We start from the raw sequence: 27955 nt of genomic DNA, 5'->3' as shown, positions 1-27955 counted from the left end.
TTCATCGCGGGAGATTCCAACGATTCTGAAAGCTTTGGTTTCAACAGTGTGAAGCCGAGCTAGGTGTGAGGCAGGAGCACCAGCTCAGACGGGAGAACAGTATTCCATAAAACTGCGAATGAAAGCCTTGTATTTGGTGAGGAGCTCAGGTGTGCCAAGGAAGGACTTCGCACAATGGAGGATGTCCAGTCGGTGCTGGCTTTGGAGGCCAGCTTGGAAATGTCGTTTCCCCAGAAAAGACCATGGCAGATAGTGAGACCTAAAAGCTTGAGTGACAGAACTTCTTGGAGAGGATTGTTGAGAAAGTAGATGGGAGGGTTGTCCAGTCGGTCTTTTCGGAGAGACAAAGTAAGAGTGTGAGATTTGTCAGGAATGAAAGACATGTTCCACTTGTTTGACCAGTCTGTGATTTTGTCAAGGTGTGCAGAGAGTGAGTAGGCTGCAGATTGCAGATCTGAAGGATGAGGTATGGAGCAGCAGAGAGTGCGGTCATCAGCAAAGAGACAGAGAGAATTTTCCAGAGAGTCGGAGAGATCATTGATGAAGACCAGAAAAAGCACAGGGCCCAGAACACTGCCTTGGGGAACTCCAGCCTGAACAGGAAGGGGAGATGAGAGAAATCCATTCAGGGCCACACGTTGACTACGACCAGAGAGGAAGTCCGCAGGCCATGTGTGGAGATTTCCATGGATACCATAGGAGAGTTTTGTGAGCAGAGCTGGATGCCAGACCGTATAGAAAGCACGTGATATGTCAAGGGAGACAGCTCTGATTTCCTGTTTGGCGTTGAGGACCTCCATCCATTGTTGCGGCAGCAGAAGCAGCATGTCCAGAGTAGAGTGACCTGGTCTGAAACCAATTTGATGATCAGAGATCAAGCCATTGGAGAAGAGGAAGGATTTGATATCCGAAGCAATGATTGATTCCATGACTTTGCTGATAATTGGGAGTAGGCTAGTTGGTCTGTAGTTGCAAGGATCTGTTTTTGCACCTTTTTGTGTAAAGAGGAAATGTTGGCTGATTTCCAAGCTGAATGCAGATGACCTGAGTAAAAAAGAGGGTGAAGAGAACAGAGAGAGGGTGTGAAAGAGCGGCAGAGCAGGATTTTAGGACCGATGGGCTGATGCCGTCTGGTCCAGTTGCAGAATCAGGGTCGAGGATCGACAGAAACTTCTCCACCTTGTCAGGAGAGAAGGACACATAGTCCAGGAGCAGCTGGGTACGACTGGGTAATAATTTAGGAGGATTTAGGAGGATTTATAATTTAGGAGGGGAGGGGTGAGGCAGGAGTTTGGTTGGGGAGGGGTGAGGCAGGAGTTTGGTTGGGGAGGGGTGAGGCAGGAGTTTGGTTGGGGAGGAGAGAGGGGGGAGTTTAGGAGGGAGTTTAGGAGGGGAGGGTGAGGAGGAAGTTTAGGAGGGGAGTAGCAAGCGAGGAGATTTGAAAGGGATGGGTGAGGGGGGAGTTTAGGAAGGGAAGGATGAGTTTGGATTTTAGAAAGTGTTGAATGATTAATGGAAAACGAACATTTATTGCAAAATGAGTTTCTTGTGATTTTCAAGTGAGATCTGTTTGAAAACGTTGGAGGAGGGGTGGAATGCAGGTGACTTTAGGGAATGCAGAAAGAAAGAACTGTAAGAAATTGAATTTTTATTTGAAATGAAGAGATTTCGTGAGCAAATCGAAGACAACCTTTTAAAGAAGAAGAAGAAAAGTGTGTTATAATATACAGCAGAATACAACACTTCAGGGGAAAGTTTGAACATTTTAAAACTAAACCGTTAAAACGATCTGGGAAAATTCCCTAAATGAGGGCATGAAAGATTCCTATGAGGGATTAAGGAATCCAGACAGGTCAGAAGCAGGAACAGAAGAATAGGAGATTGACAGCCAGGAGAGCAGAGAACAGGGAGGTGTATAAGCAAATGTGTTAGTACAAGAGGAGAGGCCTACTTTTTAAATTCTTCGTTAATATATATTTTTGAAGGTTAGGTGAAAGTGGATCAGAGGAAGAAGCAGAAAGTTGGAGTTTGGTGAAAACTAGAATTGGAAAGGTGTCGGCTGGAGAGGATTGAGTTTTGAAGGAAGGAGAGAAAAAAAAACCTGGTGGGGCAAACACGTGGGTGAAGAACGAACGAACATGGGGAGAGAAGGAAATTTGATGATTTTTTTTTTAGTTTTTTTTTATTTTAATTAAGACTAAACAAAGGGTAAGATGATCGGGGGGGAAGTATTGGGTGAAAATAAAGACAAAGAAAAAAGCAATACAGTGAGAGAACGAAAGTAAATGGACAACAAAACACCACCGAGAGGAGACAGGAAAGACTCAAGGGACCAGGCCTGAAAAACGCGGCAGGAACAACTGATGATTATACACAGGTATGCATGATTTACACCGAGATCTTACGAGAAACACACACACACCGTAAAATAAAAAATACAGTTTTGACAAAAATACAAATGGGAAAAATACTTTACTTTGATAGCATGGAGATAGTCTATACTATAGGCTTATGTAACATTTTCCAGGTTTGTCATTTTTTGGGGGGTAGATTATTGGCACTCATGTCTAAACACATCTAGAAACTTCACTGATTAAGAAAAAAAAAGGGTGCCAGTTTTCCCATTAACATTTAGGGCTTCCATTTTGAATTTCAAAATGGCCACCACCAAAACTCAATTTCTTTAAAAATATTTGCCAATTAACTATACTATTCATTCAAATGTCATACAATATTTATTCCATTTTATCTAAACTCATATATAGGGGTCAACAATTCATTGGAAACAAAATGAGAGGACTAGAAATACTCTAAATTAGCAAAAATCAAAGATGGCCACCAAATTTCAGACTTTTTTTTTTTACATAAAATGCCATAACTTTTGAACCAATGGACATAGGAAGATGTTTTTGGTGTCTAACCATATGTTTTGGCATATGAGGATTCCAATAATAACAACATATTTATGATTCGACACTCCACCAATCCTCCAAAACATTTAATAGAAATAATGTAGAACATGTAATTCAATATAAATTTATTTCGGCGGTTATAGAACTTGAAGATGGATAATTTTTAAAAAAGGTACAACATGTATGAATCAGGAGTGTCAATGTTTTGGATAAAATGTTCCTAAAATTAATCAAAATATGAGAAGCTTCTGTGAAGAAGAGTGATGATGGTGAGTTTACCTTCATTCCTCGCCAATACGCCCAGATGACTGCAACCGCTCGTCTGCGCCTTTCCTCCTCCTTCAGTCGCCTCAACTCCTCACGAGCCTTACACGTCACAACCATGCAAACTGAGCTCACAGATGATCAGATGCTTTAATAACCGTACACGCGACTCCAATAACAACACGATACACTATAAAGACCGGCATTATGAGAACGATGCAATGATGTAAAACACAAATGGATATCAAACATGATGTAGATGAAGCCACAGATCTAAAGGATCTCTGAATGAATCATTGAAATAAAACACGCAGTAACCAAAATCTCTGGATTCTTTAACAGTGGATGAAATGAACGAAAACACTCGTGGGACATTGAAGACCTCGGTCTCGGCCTGATTTTCTTCCCACCTGGTAACCCCTCCAGTAGGCAGAGATGACTGTGGAAGCTTTGTGGCGGCGCTTTTGTAACTTCATGTTCTTCAGCAGTTTCCTTGCCTGCATGACAGGTCATCAGAGCTGATTGAAGCCTGTCTATCCCACTTCATTCTCCAGCTTTAACATGAGGCTCATAATCTACTCAATCTACAAGCTCGCATTGTTCCTCCTTGAGGAAGACCTCCTGAAGGACCTTGTGAATATTCGTTTTTATCCTTGAGGAATCATTTCCACTGAATTGTACAACATTGGATCCAATGGTTTCCGTATGCAAGTTATCTCTGTTATATTTCTAATCACAAACCTATATATTGACTTGCATCATAATGCTTTCGGTTTAATATATAGATCGCATTTAATCTACTTAAATCATACAAGGGTTTGCCAGGTCAAATTCTCAAACTTATGCCACAAGTTTGAGTATTGTAAACTGTAATACTCCCTTTTCTTATCTCTCAAGTATTATAATCATTAAACCAAATGTGTCCAAATTCCCATCATTGATATTAACTTGAGTTGAGGTCCAGTGATAGTGGTGGCCAAGGAGGATGTTGAACGTCCATGTCATTATCTGCAAGCTCACCATGAACCACACAGATGTATTCGATAATCACATTTTATTTAATGGTTAAAATACCCTCATCCACCATGCCCTCCCATCCCCCAACACATACTTTCTGGAAAAGGTCATTAATCCATTAAGTAAAGGTAATTAATTATTACATTTCCAGTCTTGTCTTACAACAAACCGTTCAAGCTGTCACATTCCTTACTTTCTTTCCCAACTCTAATTAGTTTTTAAAATTCAATTAAACATTCCAGAACGTCTGCTTCTTTGCTTTAATAAGGATCCCATTCCCAACTGGAATACCACTCGTTTTATTTATATATATATATATATATATAGTGTTGTGGTTTTTAGAACCTTCCACTTGGTAAATTTTTGTAAATGTTCCCTTCTAAATAATCCCCTGTAAATACTCCCATTGTTGGTGTAAAGGTCAGAGGTCGCACCCTAGTTAAGCCATATTGCAACACGTAGGACACCATAGGAACCTTTCAGTTATTTCATTAGTATGTATTTCAGGTAAGGATCTGTTTCCAATAGTTGAATCTGCGTTGTATTAATCAAATAACCTAGCCCCCTCCTCAAATTTCCATCCTATTCATTTTGCGGCTTTACCCTCTCCAAATTGTATGGCGCGCCTTTGCCAGCAGCGTTCGCTGCCTTTGAGCTGAAGCTCGCCCCAAGCTGTCATAAGCCACGTGGCAGAGTGGGAGAAGAAGGGAGGAGCGGCCAGGAACATAGGCGTGGCCCCATCAACGCGTCACGAGGGGAGGTACCAATGAACCCTCGCGACCAATCCGGGCCGAGGCGTGTTCACCGGTAGGCGGAGCAAAGCGGACGAGGCTTGATACGCGAGGCTTGTAATAAAAGCGCGAGCGCGAAGCCCTTTTACGCAGATGCGGGGGAGACGAGCAGAAGAGAGGAGAGAAGATCGGCAAACTTGAGAGAACAGCGCAGAGGCGGCGAATGATAAGAACATTGCGCGGAGGATCGCTTGGGACGATCGTTTGATACGAACTGCCGTTGGTTTTGAGAGCGTTCGGCACGCTATACGTACGCAGATTCCAGCCCCTCGCATATGTAAGGTCCGGTCGCGCGCCAACGAGACGCGAAGCTGCCTGCCGTTCTTCGCCCGCGGACCCGGAGCCTGGACGGATCACATCGCCTGGAACCATCTGCCTGGACCTTCCTCCCCTACCAGCTACCATTCCGTGTGAGTCTGTCTGTTTGTCCTGGGGTCGTGATAAGTTAAGACTGTTTAGATAAGCTTGCCCTATAATAATAATAATTCATTTATTTTGTATAGCGCTTTTCAAGAAGCCCAAAGGCGCTTTGACAGAGTGGAAAACATAATGCATAACAATACATGAAAACAACAATTGCAAAAAGACAAGAATCAATAGGGAAATATTTAAAGCAAAAGGAGGGAGAAGGAGAGAAGATAGTCAGGGGTTAAATGCTGTGGGTTGAATGTTGAATGCAGTGTTGAACAGGTGGGTCTTTAGTGATGTTTTGAATGTGGTGAGTGAGAAGGAGTCTCTGATGGTGTGAGGTAGTGAGTTCCAGAGGGTGGGAGCAGCGACGGAGAAGGCCCTGTCCCCCCAGGATCTGAATTTGGTCCGGATGGAGGGGGTCAGGAGGTTGGTACCAGCAGAGCGGAGGTTGCGGGTGGGAGTGTGTCTGGAGAGGAGGTCAGCCAGGTAGGATGGGGCCAGGTTATGGAGGGCTTTGTATGTCAAGAGGAGGATTTTGTACTGGATTCTCTGGGGGATGGGGAGCCAGTGAAGCTTGTAAATGATGGGGGTGATGTGGTCACGGGTCCGGGAATGGGTGAGTAGACGGGCAGTGGAGTTCTGAATGTATTGGAGTTTATTGGTGATTTTTGTGGGAAGGAGTATGGATGGTTTTGACGGAGTTCATGGGGGTTACGGATATGGTGTGAGAAATGGAGAAGGTGAAAGGATTTTGGAGTTTGCTGATGGAGCTGATTTGTTGATTTGTAATACTCAGTTCCAGAAAGAGGATAATAAGCTTGTTACATACACGTCAGGTGGGTCGACGACAACCGTTGACTACCTGATGGTGCGTAGGCGAGATAGGGGGCACCTCCGGGACACAAAGGTGATCCCGGGGGAGGAGGCTGTTTCACAGCACCACTTGGTTGTCTGCGACGTAAGGGTGAAAGGTGCGAGGAGAGCTCGGCGGGTGAAGTACCAACCGAGAATGAAGGTGTGGAGGTTGAAAGAGGTGACAGTAAGGGAGGCATTAAAAGAGAGGCTGAGTAGGGTCGAGGATGATGTGGTTGAGCTTGAAAGTGGTTGGATGTCAATGAAAGCTCGTCTGTTGGGAGCCGTTGGTGAGGTATGTGGATGGACAAAAGGACCACCGAGGCACTCGGAAACATGGTGGTGGGATGATGAAGTTGGAAAGAGGATTGACGTGAAGAGGAAGAAGTTCAAGGAGTGGCAGAAGGCGAAGGGTACGGGAGCAGAAACAGCAGAGCATGAAAGTTATAAGGCAGCCAGGAAGGCTGCAAAGAAAGAGGTAGCAAAGGCGCAGGAGGCATGTAGGAAAATGTTCGGAGAACGCTTGGATTCGGAAGAGGGTCAGAAAGCAGTATTCAGGATTGCAAAGCAGATAGCGAAAGAGAGGTGTGATGTGATGGGGGTGAGTTGCTTGAAGGATGAAGTGGGACAAATCGTTGTCGACCCAGATGGAATTAAAGGAAGATGGAAAAGATATATGGAAATGCTGTTGAATACAGAGAATGAATGGGATGGCAACATAGAGAGTAACCCTGTTTTAGGACCGGCAGAGAAGATAACTGAGAAGGAAGTTGAGGAAGCGATAAAAGCAATGAAGGGTAGAAAAGCGGGAGGGCCGACGGGAGTTGTGGGAGATATGTTGAAGGCAGCAGGAAGTTGGGGTGTGAAGAGAATGACAGAGATCTGTAATCTGGTGGTGAAAGAAGGCCGCATTCCAGTGGATTGGGAACTGAGTACCCTCGTCCCTCTATACAAGGGGAAAGGTGACCCTCTGGAGTGTGGCTCGTACCGAGCGATAAAGTTATTGGAGCATGGAATGAAGGTATTGGAAAGGGTGTTGGAGAGGAGGATAAGGAAGAAAGTGAAGATCGACGAAATGCAGTTTGGATTCATGCCAGGAAGAGGAACGACAGACGCGCTTTTCATTGTGAGGCAGTTGCAGGAGAAGTACATGGAGAAGAGGAAGAAGTTGTTTCTTGGGTTTGTTGATCTGGAGAAAGCATTCGATAGGGTACCACGCAAAGTATTGACATGGGCATTGAGGAAGTTAGGAGTGGAGGAATGGTTGATCAGAGTAGTGATGGCAATGTACAAAAGAGCGCGCACAGCTGTAAGGACGAAGGACGGGAACAGTGGTGAGTTTGAGGTGAAGGTGGGAGTGCATCAGGGGTCGGTACTAAGTCCATTACTATTTGTAGCTGTGATGGAGGTGCTGGCTCAGAACGTAAAGGAGGGTTTACCGTGGGAGTTGTTGTATGCAGATGATCTGGTGTTGATTGCGGAAAGTATGGATGGACTGAAGGAAAAGATGACCACGTGGAAGGAATGTATGGAGACAAAAGGTCTGAAGGTGAATATCGGAAAGACGAAGGTGATGGCAAGTGGTAAAGCATGTGGTGAGGTGGAAAGAACTGGGAAGTGGCCCTGTGCTGTGTGTAGGAAGGGTGTCGGAGTGAACTCCATTCAATGTACAATGTGCGCAGAGTGGGTTCATCAAAAATGTAGTGGTCTGAGAGGGTCATTAACCAGTGTGGCAGCTACATTCAAATGTAAGGTGTGCACAGAGGGAGCTGCAGATGGAGGAAATGTTGAGTTGGATCTTGGAGATGGCGTGAAGCTGGAAGGTGTGAAAACATTTTGCTACCTCGGAAACATGCTGAATGGAGAAGGTGGATCAGACTCGGCAACGGTTGCTCGAGTGAGATGTGCATGGAAGAAGTTTCGGGAACTGGGTGGCGTGCTGATGATGAGGGGAGTGTCGTTGAAGCTGAAGGGAAAGGTGTATGCTGCATGTGTGAGAAGTGTTATGATTTATGGGAGCGAGACATGGGTAATAAACGTAGAGCAGCAACGAAGGTTGGAAAGGGTGGAAATGCGAATGGTTCGGTGGATGTGTGGAGTATCGTTGAGAGAGAGGAAGACAAATGATGAATTGCGAAAGATGATGGGAATAGAGCCTGTGATTGATGCTGTGAAGAGGAACAGGTTGAGATGGTTTGGTCATGTGTTGAGGAAGGATGAAAGTGACTGGTTGAGAAGAGTGATGGAAATGAATGTAGAAGGAAGCAGAGGACGGGGAAGACCGAAAAAGACTTGGCTAAAGATGGTGGAAGAAGAAATGCGGGCAAGGGGGTTAACAAGGAGAGATGCAGAAAATAGGGCAAAATGGAGAAGATTGTCATGGGGACCGCAAGGCTAACCCCCGCTCTAGCAGGGAAAATGGCCTTTAAAATGCATGTTGTTGTTGTATAACAATACATGAAAACAACAATTGCAAAAAGACAAGAATCAATAGGGAAATATTTAAAGCAAAAGGAGGGAGAAGGAGAGAAGATAGTCAGGGGTTAAATGCTGTGGGTTGAATGTTGAATGCAGTGTTGAACAGGTGGGTCTTTAGTGATGTTTTGAATGTGGTGAGTGAGAAGGAGTCTCTGATGGTGTGAGGTAGTGAGTTCCAGAGGGTGGGAGCAGCGACGGAGAAGGCCCTGTCCCCCCAGGATCTGAATTTGGTCCGGATGGAGGGGGTCAGGAGGTTGGTACCAGCAGAGCGGAGGTTGCGGGTGGGAGTGTGTCTGGAGAGGAGGTCAGCCAGGTAGGATGGGGCCAGGTTATGGAGGGCTTTGTATGTCAAGAGGAGGATTTTGTACTGGATTCTCTGGGGGATGGGGAGCCAGTGAAGCTTGTAAATGACGGGGGTGATGTGGTCACGGGTCCGGGAATGGGTGAGTAGACGGGCAGTGGAGTTCTGAATGTATTGGAGTTTATTGGTGATTTTTTAGGGTGAACCATAGAGGAGGCTATTGCAGTAGTCCAGACGGGAGGTGATGAAGGCGTGGATGAGGGTTTCTGCAGCCGTGGCGGAGAGGGATGAGCGGAGACGGGCAATGTTTTTCAGGTGAAAGAAGGCTGACTTTGTGATCTGTTTAGTGTATTTGTCGAAGGAGAGGGTTTGGTCAAAGATGACGCCATGATTCCGGATGTGAGGGGAGGTGGATACTGGGATACCGTCGATGTTGAGGGCAAAGTTATGGGTGGATTTTGTGAGCGTTTATTTTGTGAGCCTATGTCCTTTTATTTCCTTCTTCCTTTGTAAGATTTCCCTGAAGTTCACAGATTTCCCTTCTTTCGTTTCCTCTTGTAGTGTAGTAAATAAATCATATTTTCAGCTCTTTCACGAGCCTCGATTCAGTATTAAAAATATATATATATATATATATATTTGTTCTTCCTTCACCCTTCTTATTCTTTGGTTCCTCTCATCCGGTCGCTTTAGTCTTTTCCCAATTGAATACCTGTGGCACGATTAGAACTGCTCAGAATCGGGTTAGTTTTATTGCTAACGGCTTGAGCCTCGGATTGCTAAACCGCTCGGCAAAATTCCATCTTGTCCGTGGCTCGGGCAGAAGTAGCGCCCTGCTTTGCGGCGAGGTTGGCGAAGGTATCTGGGACCCCATTGACCAGTCACCCTGGTCAACCTCAACCCCGCAAAGGAGCGCGATACCTTCTCGGACTCGGACGGCCAGTGTAATAGACGAGGGGATTAAACCCCCCTCGGTAAGGGGAGCGCCGTAAACCGAGATCCGCAACAATATATATATATATATATATATATATATATATATCGTTTTTGGCTTAAATAGTGAAGAATGACAAAAAATTACATATTCTCAAATTCGGATCTGTATTCGGATCTTCACCAAAATGAATAGATTCGATCTTGTCACACACAACCTGCCTACCAAGTTTCATCTGAATCCTTCCATAACCTTTTGAGATATCGTGCTATATGTCAGTTTTAGCACGATCAATCAATGGTGAAGAATCACAAAAAGTTTTACTGGCCAGATCTGGATCTTTATCAAAATTGATTCAATTCTTCCTGGTCTCATACACCCAACCTGACCATCAAATTTCGTCCAAACTCGTCCACAACATTTTGAGATATCTTGTTCACAGACAGACAGACAGACAGACAGGGATGAAAACACAACACCCATCCACCTTCATTGGTGGAAGTAATTAGTATAACACAGTCAGTCAACTCTCTAACTTTTACAAACTTACTATAGATACTGTTTTTATCCGACAATTCATTTGTAATTGGTCACTGGCTTTGACACCAATACAAATTTTAATTACGGACCCAAGGCATCAAAAAGCTCCATTTGATGGTCTCATCCTAAATGTGTTTGCATCAACACAACAAGTTGTTTGCAGTTGGGGATAGTTGTTTGCAATTGTCAGGCCTGGAGTTTCCTCCACATGATTTTGTTAGAGTAAATGTCCAGTTGATAACCAGCTTCATCAAATGAAATGCTGCATGATCCATAGAAATCTAAGTTGAAACTATGCACATTCTCAACTTACTATGTAATCACATGTATGAGGTATAATGGTTGCTCAGTGGAATAGGATGAATTAATGAAAGCACACACAGATGCTGTCAAGAATAAGACATATGAAGTGGTATGCTGGAAATTTTGCTTCATGACTTCCCGCCCACCTGGTAGCCACGCCAGTGGGCAGAGATGATGGTAGCAGCTTCATGTTGGAGCTTCTGCAACTTGAGGTCCTTTAGCAATTTTCTTGCCTGCACAACAGGCCATGAGAGCTGGCTATGCCACTTAAACTAGGGATGAATTTCTGCTCATTTCCTTCATAAATGGAATGCAGTGTCACACAAATATGGAGTCGATGTTCCACACAATAAAACAACGTCCCACAAATACGAAGACAATCTGCCACAAGCATGGAGGCAGTATCACATTCGATGAGTCAATGTCCCACAAACATGGAGGCAGTGTCACATTCGATGAGTCAATGTCCCACAAAACATGGACGCAATGTCCCACAAACATGGAGGCAGTATCACATTCGATGAGTCAATGTCCCACAAACATGGAGGCAATGTCCCACAAACATGGAGGCAGTATCATATTCGATGAGTCAATGTCCCACAAACATGGAGTCAATGTCCCACAAACATGGAGGCAGTGTCACATTCGATGAGTCAATGTCCCACAAACATGGAGGCAATGTCCCACAAACATGGAGGCAGTGTCACATTCGATGAGTCAATGTCCCACAAACATGGAGGCAGCGTCTCATAAACAAGGATTCAATGTCCCACAAACATGGATGTAGTGTCTCATAAACAATAAATCAATGTCCCAGATATGTACACAATAAAACGTCAAACATTTATGGAGGCAATGTCCCACAGATATGGGAAAAATGTCTCATAAATGTGAAGGCAGTATCTCGTAAGCATGGAGGAAATATCCTACAAAAGAGGAGGAAAACATCGAACATGCAAACCAAGACAATGTCCAGCATGCGTGGAGAAATGTTCTACTGTCATGGACTCAATGGCCTGCAAATATAGTGGAAATGCTCTTCAGCTCGGCATACAATGACTGTTCCCCCACGTGTTGGGAGAATATTCCACATCCACAGAAGCAGTTACCCAAGCAAGTATAAGAAATGCACCGCAGACATGAAGGCAGTCTCGTAAACAGGGAACATATGTCCTACACATGACGGCATGGCTCAGTGACATGGCAGCAGTATCTCACACCTATGGAAGTTTTCCTTTTGCCGTGCTCCTTGTTTTTAGTTTCCACCTGTATTGATTGTGCTCTTGTTGCTGTTTTTATAAATCTTCTGACGTAAAACAAAAGTTCCGCTTGCTCGATGAGCCAAACAATTATTTTTTGTGCGTTTGACTTTCTTTTCCTGTTCCGCAAAGATCATGGAAATGTCACCCTGACAAAGACAAGAATTTCCAACAATTCCAGATAGAAATGCAGCCGAGGGCCTTTCATTGCATACACATTTAGAAAATGCATTCTCCAAAAAATGAGCCTTTGTCGTTTTAAAAATTTCACAAAAGTCAATCTTCATGAGCTGAAAATTAACAAATCTGATCACAATCAAATTATCCACTAAAAAAAACCTCCTTTATATGAAAAAGCTCCATTGGGCAGTCTTCGATTCACCGAGCCATATTGAGTCAATGATTGGTCGAAGCATGTGACGTCACCAAAACGCAAGTGACGAAGCATGTGTCACATATGACAGTAGCTGGATGTTCATTGGATCCTATTTATCTGTCGGTGTTTCCCAGAAATCTGTTCTTGGTGATTATTCTTGCTTTATCCCTATCTGCCCCCACATGGTACAATTTTACAAAATTTCCATATCAGCTTTCATTGTTACAATGACTATACCCAGTTGTACCAGTACTTTCAATATGATCATGTGCCGTCTCCAGTAAATCTGGATCATTATCTCTATGAAATTCAATTATGGATGTCCATGAATGTTAACAAACTCGGTGCGACTAAAGCTGATGTGCCGGTCCTTAAGGTAGTGAAATTTGTGGATCACCGTCTGATCCCTGCTGAGATGGTTTTCAACCTAGATTTCATTATAGATCCAACTCTTCCCAATATTCCAAACTCCTTCCATATGTACAATATTGTAAAATCCACTAATGCTTATATCAGAGGACAACTAAGACTTTTGTTCATGATCTCATAAAGGTCTCAGAAAGTTTCTTCTTGTCCTCCATCTCTCCTTTCTTTCTTTTCTTTTCGTTGACTATGGAGGAGGTGAATCTTCTGAAATGTTCTTTGAGGATTCACCTGATTTTGCCTAGTTGGGGTTGAGAGGAAGAGGAGTAGCAGCCAAAATACGAATCCGATACAGGTTTCTCCTGATGACTCCACCTTTGTCTATTTCAGTTCTTCCTGATACTCCAGTGCTGTATTTGGTCAGTTATTTGATAATGATGATCAGAATATGACAGCTACGCTAGTTCAAACCTGGAAATTGTATCACATCACTCAAATCACCCTACGCCTATCGTACCCTGTTATACCGATACCGCCATTCCCACTTGAGAAGGTGGAGAAGTTTCTGGCAAACGTCGATTCCGATTCGGTGACAGGCCCAGACGACATCAGTGTGCGTTTCCCAAAAACCTGCACTGTTGCTCTTCTTCATCCTATTTCTGCTCTGCTCACTCGATCATGATCTCTGGATCAGTTTCCCTCTGCCTGTAACTTGTCAACATCATTGCAATCCATAAACATAAGGCAAAAACGGATCTGCTTAACTATAGGCTGATTTGCTTGCTTCTAAATATAAGCAAGGTCATGGATCTATTATTGCAGTTGACATCAAATCCTTCCTTTTCTCCAATGGACTGATCTCAGATCATTAGTTCAGTTTCAGACCCGGTCATTCGACTCTGTCATTCGACCCGACAGACTCTACCGACAATCATTTCTCACCTTTCAGACAGATAGGCAGCAGCCTTTCCCCTCTCTGCAGATCTTGATAGAATCCGGAGCTGGCCCAACACTTGGAATACGTCTTTCAATCCCGACAAACATCGAATAACCTTTCAACCCCGACAAATGTCTTTCAACCCTGAATACGTCTTTCAACCCCAACAAAGGATTTTCAATAAACAAACCACTTGAAGAGGTTAAGTCACTCAAAGATTTGGGCCTCACCCTCAGTCATGATATTTTTAGGGCAGACCACATCTCCAAGAAGACCTCCAAAGGTAGCTGTCGACTGGGCATCCTTCATCGTGCAAGGCCTTTCTTGCCCAGTCTCAACATTTGACAACCGACAAGTATTTCATTAGCAGCTTGGTGGAGTACTGCTCTCCCCTTTAGGTTGGCACCTTAAACCTTGCCCTTCTTGATGCCATGAAAAGCAAGGCCTTCAAAATCATTGGCATCTCCTGGAATTAAACCGAGCGTCTCAGCATGGTATTTTCACATCGCAGACAAGTTGGTGGCCTCTCTGCATTCTACCGCCTCCTATTGGTCTTGCACTCTCTGCCATCTCTTGGCTCTGTCCCTCCCAGGTTTCTACATGGTGCATATCTCATCCAGGTTTCTACATGGTGCATATCTCATGCATTTATCTTGAACGAGTCTATGTCCTTGGTCTGCCATTAACCATCTTCTGGATAAACTCACAAAATCCTGGTTCACTGCTCACATTCACTCATTTGTTCCTATTTTTCCCTCTTGTGGAAGCAACTTCCCATTCTCTTCAATCTCATTCTTCCTTCTAGGTCTTCAAAATATCATGGTTTTGGATGGGGTGTCGTCTGAGAATGTGGTGAACAGCTATTTTCTACCCCGGTTATCCTTCCCCCCTAAGCCCACCGACTTTCCAATTTCTAGTTTTTCCTTCCTGAGCGTTTGCTTCTGTTCCCATCTTGTCCACCCCGTGCATCATCTCCTACCCCATGTCCCTTATTCGTCCAAGTCTCCTATTTTGTCCATCAGCCCTGCTCTCGATGTTCCCCCTCTCTCTTCCTACTATTCCTTTTGTTATGCTGCATCCTGATCCATTCCATGTTCTAGCTCTTCCACAAGCTTTGACTTTGTATAAAAACTGCTAAATAATTATCAAAATATCAATTTTTGAAAATATTTCTTTCTCACTGTAAGGAAGAGGTATGGAGTAATCACATTTCATTATCTCTAAAGTCATGTTTATTCCAATGATAATCAGAGATCCACCTTTCTTTGGTTTATGAAGGAACATGGTTTAATTGCATTGAAAAAAACAATATTCTAGGAAAGCATACATCTCCATCATTATTATTACCTGAGCTGCTTGTGATACATGTATGTAGATTTTGAAAAAGCTATTCTGGCTAAACAGTTGCACAAGCTCTGCATATTAGGCATGAGCTTAGCTGAGCTACATCCCTCTACGGCTGTTGGTCAGGATGCATTCATCAATGGATGATGTGGCATTTGCTTCTAGGTACCCACTACAGTCATGGAGTCTCGTCTTAATACGCACAAACACACACGGAATGTTGAGCAAGACAAGAATGTGTATGGTCCATAAGGTCACGGCAGGGCACACCTTCCATCCGCGCAGGCAGCTCTGTAACAGCAAGATGGCCGCCCGTGTCTCTTGATACTGCTTGCGCCGCTGTGTGGGTGACAACAGGTCAATTTGTCGAAAATGCATGTGACAATAGTGGTTTGTGGCATTATGTATAGCCAAGAGTGCAATTTAAACTTTGACAAGTACACCAGCACACAATGACCATCTATTTGGGAAAAATATGGTGTTTGTCACATTAATGATGAGCACACTCTGAATGATGTAACCGGTGTGTACCCCGGTTTAGAATAGGCACACCGTATCCCTGCGTGTCATAAATGAATGAATGAATGAATGAATGATCGTTTTAAGGCCATTTTCCCCGCTAGAGCGGGGGTTAGCCTTGCGGGCCCCATGACAATCATGGTTCCCTGTTTGAGGCAATGTTTTTATGGCCGGATGCCCTTCCTGACGCCAATTGATGACCCTTCCGTCGATTCACGCTCCAGTGATCGTCAGAACGATGTTGTATCGAGACCAGAATCCCGCCCGGTTGACAGTCACACTGCCAAAGATGGGCAAAGGTACCCTCAAGAGGCGACTGGGAAATCACACCTTCGGGTATGGACGTTCAACGGCTCACAAACGGCGAACCGCAAATTAACCTTTGGGTATGGACGTTCAACGGCTCACAGACGGCGAACCGCAAATTCCCACTCAAAATCCACGTTACACACACACACACCAGATTAACGTCTGGATGGTTGTGAAAATGGTTGAAGCGAGGTGAAGAGCCTAGAGCGATGCAAAATCGGTCGCGAGGCAAAATGGCCAACCGGCCCGTATTCGAGACGTAACGGCACTCCAACGATTCTCTTCGGAATCAACCGCAAAACCTGTCATGCAGGTTTATTTGTCACAGCGATAACAACTCTGTCGCAGGAATCCCTTTCCCAGGAAACCCCAAAGTTCGCTAGTGACCCCCGTTCGCCAGCGTTTGCTCCAGAGCTCCAAGCAGCTCGGCTCCTTCTCCGACCTCACTTGCTCCGCCTCTTCTTCCTCCTCTTCTTCTTCTTCTTCTTCTTCGTCCGGTTCCCGATCCGGTTTTCGGTTTCTTTTGAAACACTAACTTTTTTTACCTTTTGAAAACAGTGATCTCTATTTCACTTAAACGGTAACAATAATAGTACATACAACCAAAAATGTTTCAAGTGGATGAAAACCACAACAACGGAAGTGACGAATCCGTAACAGAGGGACAAGTTCTGGTGTGCGATAGAGAAGCTGATGGAAAAAGTGAAAGATGAGGAAGTTGTTGTGGTAGGAGGAGACTTAAATGGACATGTGGGAAGGAGTATGGAAGGTTTTTGAGGGAGATCATGGGGGTTACGGATATGGTGTGAGGAATGGAGAAGGTGAAAGGATTGTGGAGTTTGCTGATGGAGCTGATCTGTTGATTTGTAATACTCAGTTCCAGAAAGAGGATAATAAGCTTGTTACATACACGTCAGGTGGGTCGACGCCAACCGTCGACTACCTGATGGTGCGTAGGCGAGATAGGGGGCACCTCCGGAACACAAAGGTGATCCCGGGGGAGGAGGCTGTTTCACAGCACCACTTGGTTGTCTGCGACACAAGGGTGAAAGGTGCGAGGAGAGCTCGGCGGGTGAAGTACCAACCGAGAATGAAGATGTGGAGGTTGAAAGAGGTGACAGTGAGGGAGGCATTAAAAAAGAAGCTGAGTAAGGCAGAGGATGATGTGGTTGAGCTTGAAAGTGGTTGGATGTCAATGAAAGATAGTCTGTTGGGAGCCGTTGGTGAGGTATGTGGGTCGACTAAAGGACCACCGAGGCACTCGGAAACATGGTGGTGGGATGATGAAGTTGGAAAGAGGATTGACGAGAAGAGGAAGAAGTTCAAGGAGTGGCAGAAGGCGAAGGGGGCAGGAGCAGAAAAGGTGGAAAATGAAAGTTATAAGGCAGCCAAGAAGGCTGCAAAGAAAGGTAGCAAAGGCGCAGGAGGCATGCAGGAAAATGTTCGGAGAACGCTTGGATTCGGAAGAGGGTCAGAGAGCTGTATTAAGGATTGCAAAGCAGATAGCGAAAGAGAGGTGCGATGTGATGGGGGTGAGTTGCTTGAAGGATGAGGTGGGACAAATCGTTGTGGACCGAGATGGAATTAAAGGATGATGGAAGAGATATATGGAAATGCTGTTGAATGTAGAGTTTGAATGGGACGGCAACATCGAGAGTATCCCAGTTTTATGACCGGCAGAGAAGATAACTGAGAAGGAAGTTGAGGAAGCGATAAAAGCAATGAAGAGTAGAAAAGCAGGAGGGCCGACGGGAGTTGTGGGAGATATGTTGAAGGCAGCGGGAAGTTGGGTGTGAAGAGAATGCCAGAGATCTGTAATCTGGTGGTGAAAGAAGGCTGCATTCCAGTGGATTGGGAACTGAGTACCCTCATCCCTCTATACAACGGGAAAGGTGACCCTCTGGAGAGTGGCTCGTATCAAGCGATAAAGTTATTGGAGCATGGAAAGAAGGTATTGGAAAGGGTGTTGGAGAGGAGGATAAGGAAGAAAGTGAAGATCGACAAAATGCAGTTTGGATTTATGCCAGGAAGAGGAACGACAGACACGCTTTTTATTGTAAGGCAGTTGCAGGAGAAGTACATGGAGAAGAGGAAGAAGTTGTTTCTTGGGTTTGTTGATCTGGAGAAAGCATTTGATAGGGTTCCACATGAAGTAATGACATGGGCATTGAGGAAGTTAGGAGTGGAGGAATGGTTGTTCAGAGTAGTGATGGCAATGTACGAAAGAGCGCACACAGCTGTAAGGACGAAGGATGGGAACAGTGGTGAGTTTGAGGTGAAGGTGGGAGTGCATCAGGGGTCGGTACTAAGTCCACTACTATTTGTAGCTGTGATAGAGGTGCTGGCTCGGAATGTAAAGGAGGGTTTACCGTGGGAGTTGTATGCAGATGATCTGGTGTTGATTGTGGAAAGTATGGATGGACTGAAGGAGAAGATAAACAACTGGAAGGAATGTATGGAGACAAAAGGTCTGAAGGTGAATATCGGAAAAATGAAGGTGATGGCAAGTGGTAAAGCATGTGGTGAGGTGGAAAGAAGTTCTGTCACTCAAGCTTTTGGGTCTCACTATCTGCCATGATCTTTCCTGGGAAAACCACATTTCCAAGCTGGCCGCCAAAGCCAGTCGCCGACTGGGCATCCTCCGTCGTGCGAAGTCCTTCCTTGGCACACCTGAGCTCCTCACCACATAGAAGCCTTTCATCCGCAGCTCGATGCAATACTGTTCTCCCCTCTGGGCTGGTGCTCCTGCCTCACACTTAGCTCGTCTTCACGCTGTTGAAACCAAAGCTTTCAGAATCATTTGAATCTCCCGTGATGAAGCTAACTCTGAGGGCCTTTCACTTACTCACCGCAGGCAGGTTGGTGGTCTTTCTGTCTTCTGCAGACTCCTCTCCGGCCTTGCGACCCCAGCTCTCTCTGGGATCTGTCCCCCAAATATTCCTACAGGTTGCACAAGATCTGCCAGCAACCCTCTTATGGTTAAACTGCCAAAATCAAGACTCTCTGCTCACCTTCACTCCTTCATTCCTGTTTTCTCCCGCCTCTGGAACAAACTCCGTCACTCTCTTCAATCCCACTCCTCCCTCCAGGTCTTTAAAACAGCTGTTCACCACCATGTCTTATCTTCCCCCATCCAAAACCTTGATCTTTTCTACCCCCGCTAATTTCACCCCAGATTCACTTTTTTGAAATACCAACTTCCTTCCTGGGAAGTCCTTGCAGTGTCATTGTGTTTTGTACTTCTCCCACCCTTCCCACGCCTCCTCCCCCCAAGCCCTCCCACAGATCTCCCGATGTCCCTGCTCTCAAATGTTGTGTTTGTATGCTTCCCCTTCTCTCCCCATCTTGTCTACTGCTACCCTTATTATATGTTTTGTGTGTCTGTTTGATTTCTTGTGTGATAAATGTTAGCTCTTTCACGAGCCTTGATCCTGTATACATAAAAATAAAATAAAAACTGGGAAGTGGCCGTGTGCTATGTGCAGGAAGGGTGTCGGAGTGAACTCCATTCAATGTACAATGTGCGCTGAGTGGGTTCATAAAAAATGTAGTGGTCTGAGAGGGTCATTAACCAATGTGGCAGCTACATTCAAGTGTGAGGTGTGCACAAAGTGAGCTGCAGATGGAGGAAATGTTGAGTTGGATCTTGGAGACGGCGTGAAGCTGGAAGGTGTGAAAACATTTTGCTACCTCGGAGACATGCTGAATGGAGAAGGTGGATCAGACTCGGCAACGGTTGCTCGAGTGAGATGTGCATGGAAGAAGTTTCGGGAACTGAGTGGCGTGCTGATGATGAGGGGAGTGTCGTTGAAGCTGAAGGGAAAGGTGTATGCTGCATGTGTGAGAAGTGTTATGATTTATGGGAGCGAGACATGGGTAATGAACGTAGAGCAGCAACGAAGGCTGGAAAGGGTGGAAATGCGAATGGTTCGGTGGATGTGCGGAGTGTCGTTGAGAGAGAGGAAGACAAATGATGAATTGCGAAAGATGATGGGAATAGAGCCTGTGATTGATGCTGTGAAGAGGAACAGGTTGAGATGGTTTGGTCATGTGTTGAGGAAGGATGAAAGTGACTGGTTGAGAAGAGTGATGGAAATGAATGTAGAAGGATGTAGAGGACGGGGAAGACCGAGAAAGACTTGGCTAAAGATGGTGGAAGAAGAAATGCGGGCAAGGGGGTTAACAAGGAGAGATGCAGAAAATAGGGCAAAATGGAGAAGATTGTCATGGGGACCGCAAGGGTAACCCCCGCTCTAGCAGGGAAAATGGCCTTAAAATGCCTGTTGTTGCCGTAGTGCACTCTGAATGATATGCACTGAGTGATCATCGCTTGGTACGTGTACTTATCAGACATGTGACCATCTCTGTACCTGGACTGCAGTTAGACCTTCAACATACAATATTTTAAGCAGAATTACCAAGTACATTTACTGAAACACACGATGGCTCGGTGCAAAGTCATCTCGTCATTGCCACATGAAACAGAAAACCAAACTACAAACCCTCGGGAACATAACCGGTTGAAATTTTGTGGTTTACTTTGAAATTCCAGACGTGTACCCTGGAACGCACCGCCATCAAAACAGTGAAGAAACAACAACAACAACAACAACAGCAGGCATTTTAAGGCCATTTTCCCTGCTAGAGCAGGGGTTAACCAAAACAGTGAAGAAGTGACAGGTTATATAAACGATGGACGTCCAACGGTAAGATAATCCAAAATAAACAGCCAAGATATGTACAAAGCCCTTTTTCCCATCGTGGACTTCTATGAACCACTGAATGAGCTATTTTGATGCCAAGAAGCACATTTTCCCCACAAAGTCCGTTAACCCCTCCATCCCTTCCCCGGTCCTTGCCTGCTGGGGCAGTTAAGCACAACAAACTGAAAAGGTTTCTTCATCACTTGCCATACGTATTCTCAAAGTAACTTCCATAATGCGGATTATTCATAGCACTCATGTGTTAATAAATCACAGGTTATTCACTGCACCATACCCATGCGTTATACCATATCGCAGGGTGCAAGGTCGTGCGGGGTGGTAAAGCACCGATATGATTAAATGCACTACCCTCGATAACATACCACGCTGCGTTTTACACTGTAATAATAATAACAACCATTCCTTTCACAGGGCGAGGCACATGGGAGCTGCTGAGGCAGTTTCATTGGATAAGGAGAACAATCCGAGACAGGTGGCCACTCCGACACAGGGTACTGGATTGGCTTGTTACCCCACTGAGCTGGTACTCATTTTTCCGACTGCGGAAGGGTGACAGGCTGAGGCAATCCATCTAGTGTTACTTCAACGGCATGACAGGGCCTCAAACTCAAGACCGTAAGCCACCTTAACCATTAAGTTAAGTGTTAAGTTAAGGATTAAGCTCGTTAAGTTGTTAAGTGTTAAGGCAACACCAGGTATGCGTTTACACTGTACTATCATTATACTGTAGTTTACGGTTGGGTGTAATGTTGTATAGTGTGATGCAGTCCTGCAATCAAGCATCATTAGCACTTCCTCTAAAACTCAAACAAGCATCATCACTCTGTAGGCCTTAGCACATTAGACACAAGACTAGTCCTGTTTAGTGTTGCCATTTTATCAAATAACTCAAGATGCTAAGATCCCAGGTTCAAATCTCATGTACTCTTGTGATTTGTCTTTATCCTTTCATTTTGTGTGATGTATGCAAAGCTCCACCAATTGTCTTCGAGCCGATAGAGGAAAAAAAAGTCAGTGATGGTGCTTTTAAGTCAAGGCGAGTACCTGTCTTGTAGCTTCTTGGTGTATGGGGTAGAAATATTCGGTACTTACGTAGTATCCCTTGAAGAATCGAGCGATGACAACCTGGCTGTGGCGCATGCATTGGAAATGGCGCTTCGTTGCCCACCCGCGGAAGGTCTTTTGGATGAGAGTTGCCAGCTCTTGCATGCGCTGTTTCCGTGCCTGCTCCAGGTAGAAAAGCTGCAATGATGGAACAGAGAGGTTGTCTGAGTGTAGGTCGAAATCAGAGAGAGGTCGAAATAATAGAGAGGTCGAAATCTTCTTCTTTCGAATGTAGCACATGGCTGTGGCTGGAGTCACTTGCCGAGGGCGTGAATATGCTGCTGATGCAGTGCCCCATGTGGGTCAGAGCAGGAATTTGGAATTTGTTCCAGGGTCCCGGCGATAACTCGCCTACTATCCGCGAAGGACACTGAGGGATCTTTAACACCCACCGACAAATGGCACCACCCGACACGCCACTCGACACAATGACACCACCCGACACGACACGACACAATGACCCGACCCGACACAATGATCCGACCCGGCACAATGCCCCGACCTGACAATGACTCGACATAACACAATGACCCGACAATGACGACATAACACAATGACCCGACAACACAATGACCCGACACAATGCCCCGACCCGACACAATGACTCGACATAACCCAATGACCCGACACAATGACCCGACAACACAATGACCCGACACGACACAATGGCGCGACAACACAATGACCTGACACGACACAATGACCCCCAACACAATGACACCACCAGACACAATGACCCGACCCGACACAATGACCCGACCCGACACAATGACCCGACCCGACACAATGACCCGACACAATGACACCACCCGACACAATGACATCAACCGACACCACAATGACACCTGACACAATGACCCGACAACAATGACACCACCCGACACAATGACACCACCCGACAAAACAACTCAAGACGCTAACATCCCAGGTTCAAATGTCAGTACTCTCATGATTTGTCTTTATCCTTCTCTTTCGTGCGATGTGCTGTATGTTGGCATCACTCGCTGAGGGTGTGAATGCTCCATTGATGCACTTTGATCTTTCAAACAAGCTTAGCTTTCATATTTCATTAGAATATGCCATGTTCCCATGAAATTTGGTTGGACTGGAGAGATGGTTTAAGACGGAACCACTTAACCAGTTCCTTCCGTCATATCGGGAATACTCGATAGGAATAAACAGAAGCAGCCTCGGAAATGGCCACTCAAGAGAAGAGAAGGTGGTCCCACATGACCGAGGTCTTATTCTGGATACAGGTCAATGAAAGACACTCACAGTGCGAGGGTTCTTGATGAAAATCTTGCTAACTCCAAAGGCATATTCTTCTTTAGATATACCAAGCTCCGTGAGTAAAACTGCCACACCGGCCCTAGGAACAGAAACAACAGTTTTGTAAGGACAACATATCTTATTATAATAGAGCAAACGTATATGGTGATGGTTGTTTGTATGTTTGTTTGTTTATTTGTGACCAAAACGTCTTCTTCTTCAAATAAAATTAACACCCAAAACAGTCTGTGAACTCTTAATTACGTACTGTTGGAATATACATACCTTTTGACCCTTTAGACTGCTGAGACCCCTCAGACCTTTGACGACCCTTTAAGTCCCCCAAGACCCTTAAGACCATCAGACCCCAAAGACCTCGAAGACCCAAAACACCCCAAAGACCAAAATACCCTCAAAGGCCCAGAGGATCCAAAAGACCCTGAAGACCCAAAATACCCAAAAGACCCCGAAGACCCAAAAGACCCTGAAGACCCAAAATAACCTGAAGACCCAAAAGACCCCAAGGACCCAAAAGACCCCAAGGACCCAAAAGACCCCAAGGACCCAAAAGACCCTGAAGACCCAAAAGACACCGAAGACACAAAAGACCCCAATGACTCAAAATACTCCAAAGACCCAAAATACCCCAAAGACCCAAAATACCCCAAAGACGCAAAACACCCCAAATATACAAAATACCCTTAAAGGCCCAGAAGATCCAAAAGACCCTGAAGACCCTGCAGATCCTGAAGACCCAAAATACACCGAAGACCCAAAATAACCAAAATGACCCAAAGACCCTGAAAGACCCAAAGAGCCTTAAAAACCCAGAGGAACCAAAAGACCAAAAAATCAAAAGAATAACCAAAATACCCTGAAGACCCAAAACACCCTGAAGACCCAAAACACCCTGAATACCACAAAGATCCTTAAAGACCCTGAAGACCCAAAATACCCCAAAGACCCAAAATACCCCAAAACCCCAAAACACCCCAAAGATACAAAATACCCTTAAAGGCCCAGAGGATCCAAAAGACCATGAAGACCCAAAAGGCACCGAAGACACCGAAGACCTGGAAGTCCTAGCTGTGTTCATGTGGCTTTTACCTCTCCCACCCCCACCCCCCTTCCCACACCTCCTCCCCACAAGCCCTCTCCTCCCACATATCTCCCGATGTCCCTGCTCTCAAATGTTGTACTTGTGTGCTTCCCCCTCTCTCCCCATCTTGTCTCCTGCTCCCTTTATTATGTCTTATGTGTCCGTTTGGTTTTTTTGTCATTAATGTTAGCTCTTACACGAGCCTCGATCTTGTATCCCCCCAAAAAAAAAAAAAGACCCAAAAGACCCCGAACATCCAAAAAGCCCCAAAGACCCAAAACACCTGGAAGACCCCAAAGACCCTTTCCACCCAAAATACCCTTAACTACCCCAAATAACCAAAATACCCCAAAGACCCAAAATACCATTAAAGGCTCAGAAGATCCAAAATATCCTGAGGACCCAAATGGCCCTGAAGAGCCAAAACACCATGAAGACCCTTTACACCCAAAATACCCTTAAATACCCCGAAGAACCAAAATACCCCAAAGACTCTAAAAGACGCAGAGGAAACAGAAGACACTTAAGACCCAAAAGCCCCTGAAGACACCGAAGACCCAAAAGATCCTGAAGACCCAAAACACCCAAAATACCCTTAAGGGCCGAGAGGATCCAAAAGATCCTGAAGACCCAAAACACCATGAAGACCCAAAAGATCCAAAAGACACCGAAATGGTCAAAGGGACATGTGGTGAGGCATGCTAGTATAATAGTATATATAACCGAAGAAACACATTCATGATTTACCTGTATTCATCAGCGCTACTATTTTTGTTACTTTGACTTGATTAATTGGGATGTAGATCGTGACGTGGGCAAAATAAAAGATACGTCGTAAAAACCTGACCGGAAGTCTAAAGGGGCTGGTGTATTGGGGGCACATCTGCTCTGTGAGGCTGGAAGTTCAACTTTCCCATCCAGTTTTTGATAAATTTGTATTTACCTTCCCCTTCCAGCTCGAACTGGTAATTTAAAATAAATATATATTTGTACTCAGTTCCTTTTTACTACTATACGTGTTGGGTTCTGACTTCTGATTTACAGTATATATTCAATCATAGCACAAAATATATTTGGTAAATACAGTATATAGTCAGAGCGAAAGAGCACTTCCCATGGCAGTTAGGTTACCTCGATCGATGCCCTGTTGATTTAATCCATCGGTTTACCTGTCCGATGGTGCATATCGACACGAGCCTTCACCAGCAAAGACTAGTTCCTCATTCAACAGATATTATCAAGTTTCGGAAAAAATTACAAACAAGCTTAGAAGCTTAAGTATTCCAGAAACGGAGTAACTACATAGCATTTGGTTGGGAGAAGCTTCTTACCTTGGCTCTCCGTCCCAATGCGGCCAGGTGAGGGGACAGAGCATCTTGTAGCGCTGCAGGCAGGGCCCGTATTGCTGGCGGAAGGCAAAGCCAGCACGGCGCACTCGCACATTCTCCAAAAGTCCAAGGTACCGCACCTGGTGAAGAACCAGTTGCTCTTGGAAAACCTCCTTGGCCTGTTTGTCATTGGGTTTAATGCACCTGGACACAAAAAGAAGTGAGGACATGTGGCTTCAGTGGAATAATGTGGCGCCTGAGCTTTGTTCAATAATTGTAAAAACCTTGGCTGACCTTACCTGATGTAGTTTGGGTTTTTCGCCAGGAGGTTTCGCATGAGCCAAGCCACAGAAGTCTTGAGCTGTGAGGCAGCTGTGGGTGGTCTTTTGAATGAAACCCTCTGGGGGCACCCCTCTGGGAAGATAGAGCGAACTAGAGGGTGACTTGCTGCCCACATGGCCTGAGTGATGTCCCGGTACAGAAGGTTGTTGTTTTTATCCATAAATCCCTCCACACGATACGTCACCTGGAGACAAAAGATGCAATCGAGTATCAATAGCCATAAAAGTTATGATATAACCCCTGCAGGCTCAAATAAAAAGTTGTTGTGCTCACCCTCCCAGCATAATGTTGGATTCGAAAGCTGTCGCGGGGCAAGCTGGTGTCGTTGAGGAACCGAGCATCCCGTCCCATGCGGCTCTCAAAGTGAGGGTGGCCCGAACAGACGGCGTTCAACTTCTCCAGGAAAGTGGTGTCCGAAACGGCTCCAGGCCTCAGGCATTCCTCATCCAGCATGGCCAGAATTCCGGTCTGCGGCTACGTCACGAGACATTGCCGTTATGGCAGAAAGTTTAATCCACGGTGTGGTGTAATTGTTCTTGCCTTTACAAAATATTCTCATTAAATCTGATGGGAAACTTGTATAATTAATATGACGTATCATCTGATATAATAGGGAGTTGGTCGAGGGGTAACTGTTGCCTCAAAAAAAAAAAAATTTAATATAAATTTCTGCAAAACCAAAATTATTCTCCACTAGCAATGGTACCCGCCCTATGGGCGGGGCTTCAATTGGGAGGCCCAAATGAAAAGGCAAAATATCAGAAATTGAAGGCTTTTTTTATTTTAAACGATTCATATAAACATCCGTTGAATCATATCACACGCAAATCATCAAAATCTAAACAGTACATGGCGCCCACTTTGAAAAAAGATTGAATTCTGCAAAACGGAAGCGGCCGCTACACCTGTTTCTCAGTCGCTTTGCACACGCTGCCGTGTTACTTCGGAGCCGCACGTTTATAGAGGAAGTGTTCGTCAGGAGTTCACGTTCTACTCTCTCCTGGTACGTAGAATAAACAGTATTTGTAGAATTTCAACAAAAGCCACATCACTGTTCATATCGGTAAATATTATTCCATCGTGTTTGGAAAAACTGGAAAATTTGGAAAACTTAGAAAAAAAACAATATAGCCTATTTTACTCCCAGGGGTCCCAGGAATACCCACCCAAAATATCGTTGCGATCGGTTGAGCCGTTTTTGCGGTACCTTCGAACGGACGGACGGACATTTGGTGAATTATAGAAAGATGATTCAATGAATCTTAAAATTTATTTTTTCACATTCTCATGTTATATAACTTAAGGAGATGGTATGTAACTTAATGCATTGTAGTTAATTTGTTCACTGTAAATTGGTGCTATTGAATTAATGAATGAATAGCAACAAATTTCTACATGGAAATTCCAAAGCACCGAGATTAAAGAAAAAAAGCCATCGTCTTCAGTGAAGGATCAGTAAACAAGCGGCGGAATTAAAATTGGTGGCAACGATTGTGAGACAAGAGAACTTTCAGGTTTCCATGGCGGTGTATTTCGCAGCAGTGCTTCATGAGTTTGATTGTGGCCAAATCTGATTACCAGAATGAAGGTTTCACAAAGTGCCCTCTATTGCTCGGAATTATTAGATCCCTTTAATCCCGAAACCCCTGAAGGATGAAGGAAACTTCACACATCTGGAATGACTAAATATTAATTCAGTACCCAATGGGTGGAACCTCCATCACGTGATACACGGTGCATTGTGAGAACTCCTGCCGTTATTACCTGCGCCACCGAAGGTGGATGGAGGTTAAGCTTTCACCCCTGTCTGTGTGTCTGTTTGTTTGTCCGTTTGTGAACAAAATATCTCAAAAAGTTGTGGACGGATTTGAACGAAATTTGGCAGAGAGGTAGCGTATGTGACAAGGACGAAATGATTAGATTTTGGTGAAGATCCGTATTCGGATCCGGCTATTAGAAATTTTTAAGTGATTCTTCACCATTGAGAGATAGGGCCAAAAACGATACATAGCAGGATATCTCAAAAAGTTGTGGACGGATTTGGACGAAACTTGGTGGACAGGTTGTGTGTGTGACAAGGTAGAATCGATTCGATTTTGGTGAAGATCCGGATCCCGATCCAGCTAGTATAATTTTTTAAGTGATTCTTCACCATTGAGTGATATGGCCAACCAGGTGG

At 44.8% G+C, this 27955-nt stretch overlaps 1 protein-coding gene across 1 annotated transcript in view; it reads right to left on the bottom strand.

Moving 5' to 3' along the window:
• The window catches only part of LOC137429599 (unconventional myosin-Ib), a gene marked incomplete at its 5' end in the record, with an annotated part of 204686 nt that overhangs the window by 22587 nt on the left and 154144 nt on the right, over positions 1-27955 (bottom strand). The window contains 9 exon segments of the mRNA XM_068119635.2: positions 3192-3278; positions 3587-3673; positions 10950-11036; positions 15353-15421; positions 21727-21876; positions 23014-23107; positions 25438-25638; positions 25734-25960; positions 26050-26250. Coding sequence (XP_067975736.2) covers positions 3192-3278; positions 3587-3673; positions 10950-11036; positions 15353-15421; positions 21727-21876; positions 23014-23107; positions 25438-25638; positions 25734-25960; positions 26050-26250 — 1203 coding nt within the window.

This window comes from Myxine glutinosa, chromosome 6 (assembly GCF_964187855.1).
Source record: "Myxine glutinosa chromosome 6, kmMyxGlut1.1, whole genome shotgun sequence".
Taxonomy (NCBI): Eukaryota; Metazoa; Chordata; class Myxini; order Myxiniformes; family Myxinidae; genus Myxine; species Myxine glutinosa.
The sequence above is the reverse complement of the archived record's forward strand: the minus strand, read 5'-3'. Positions and strand labels throughout refer to the sequence as shown.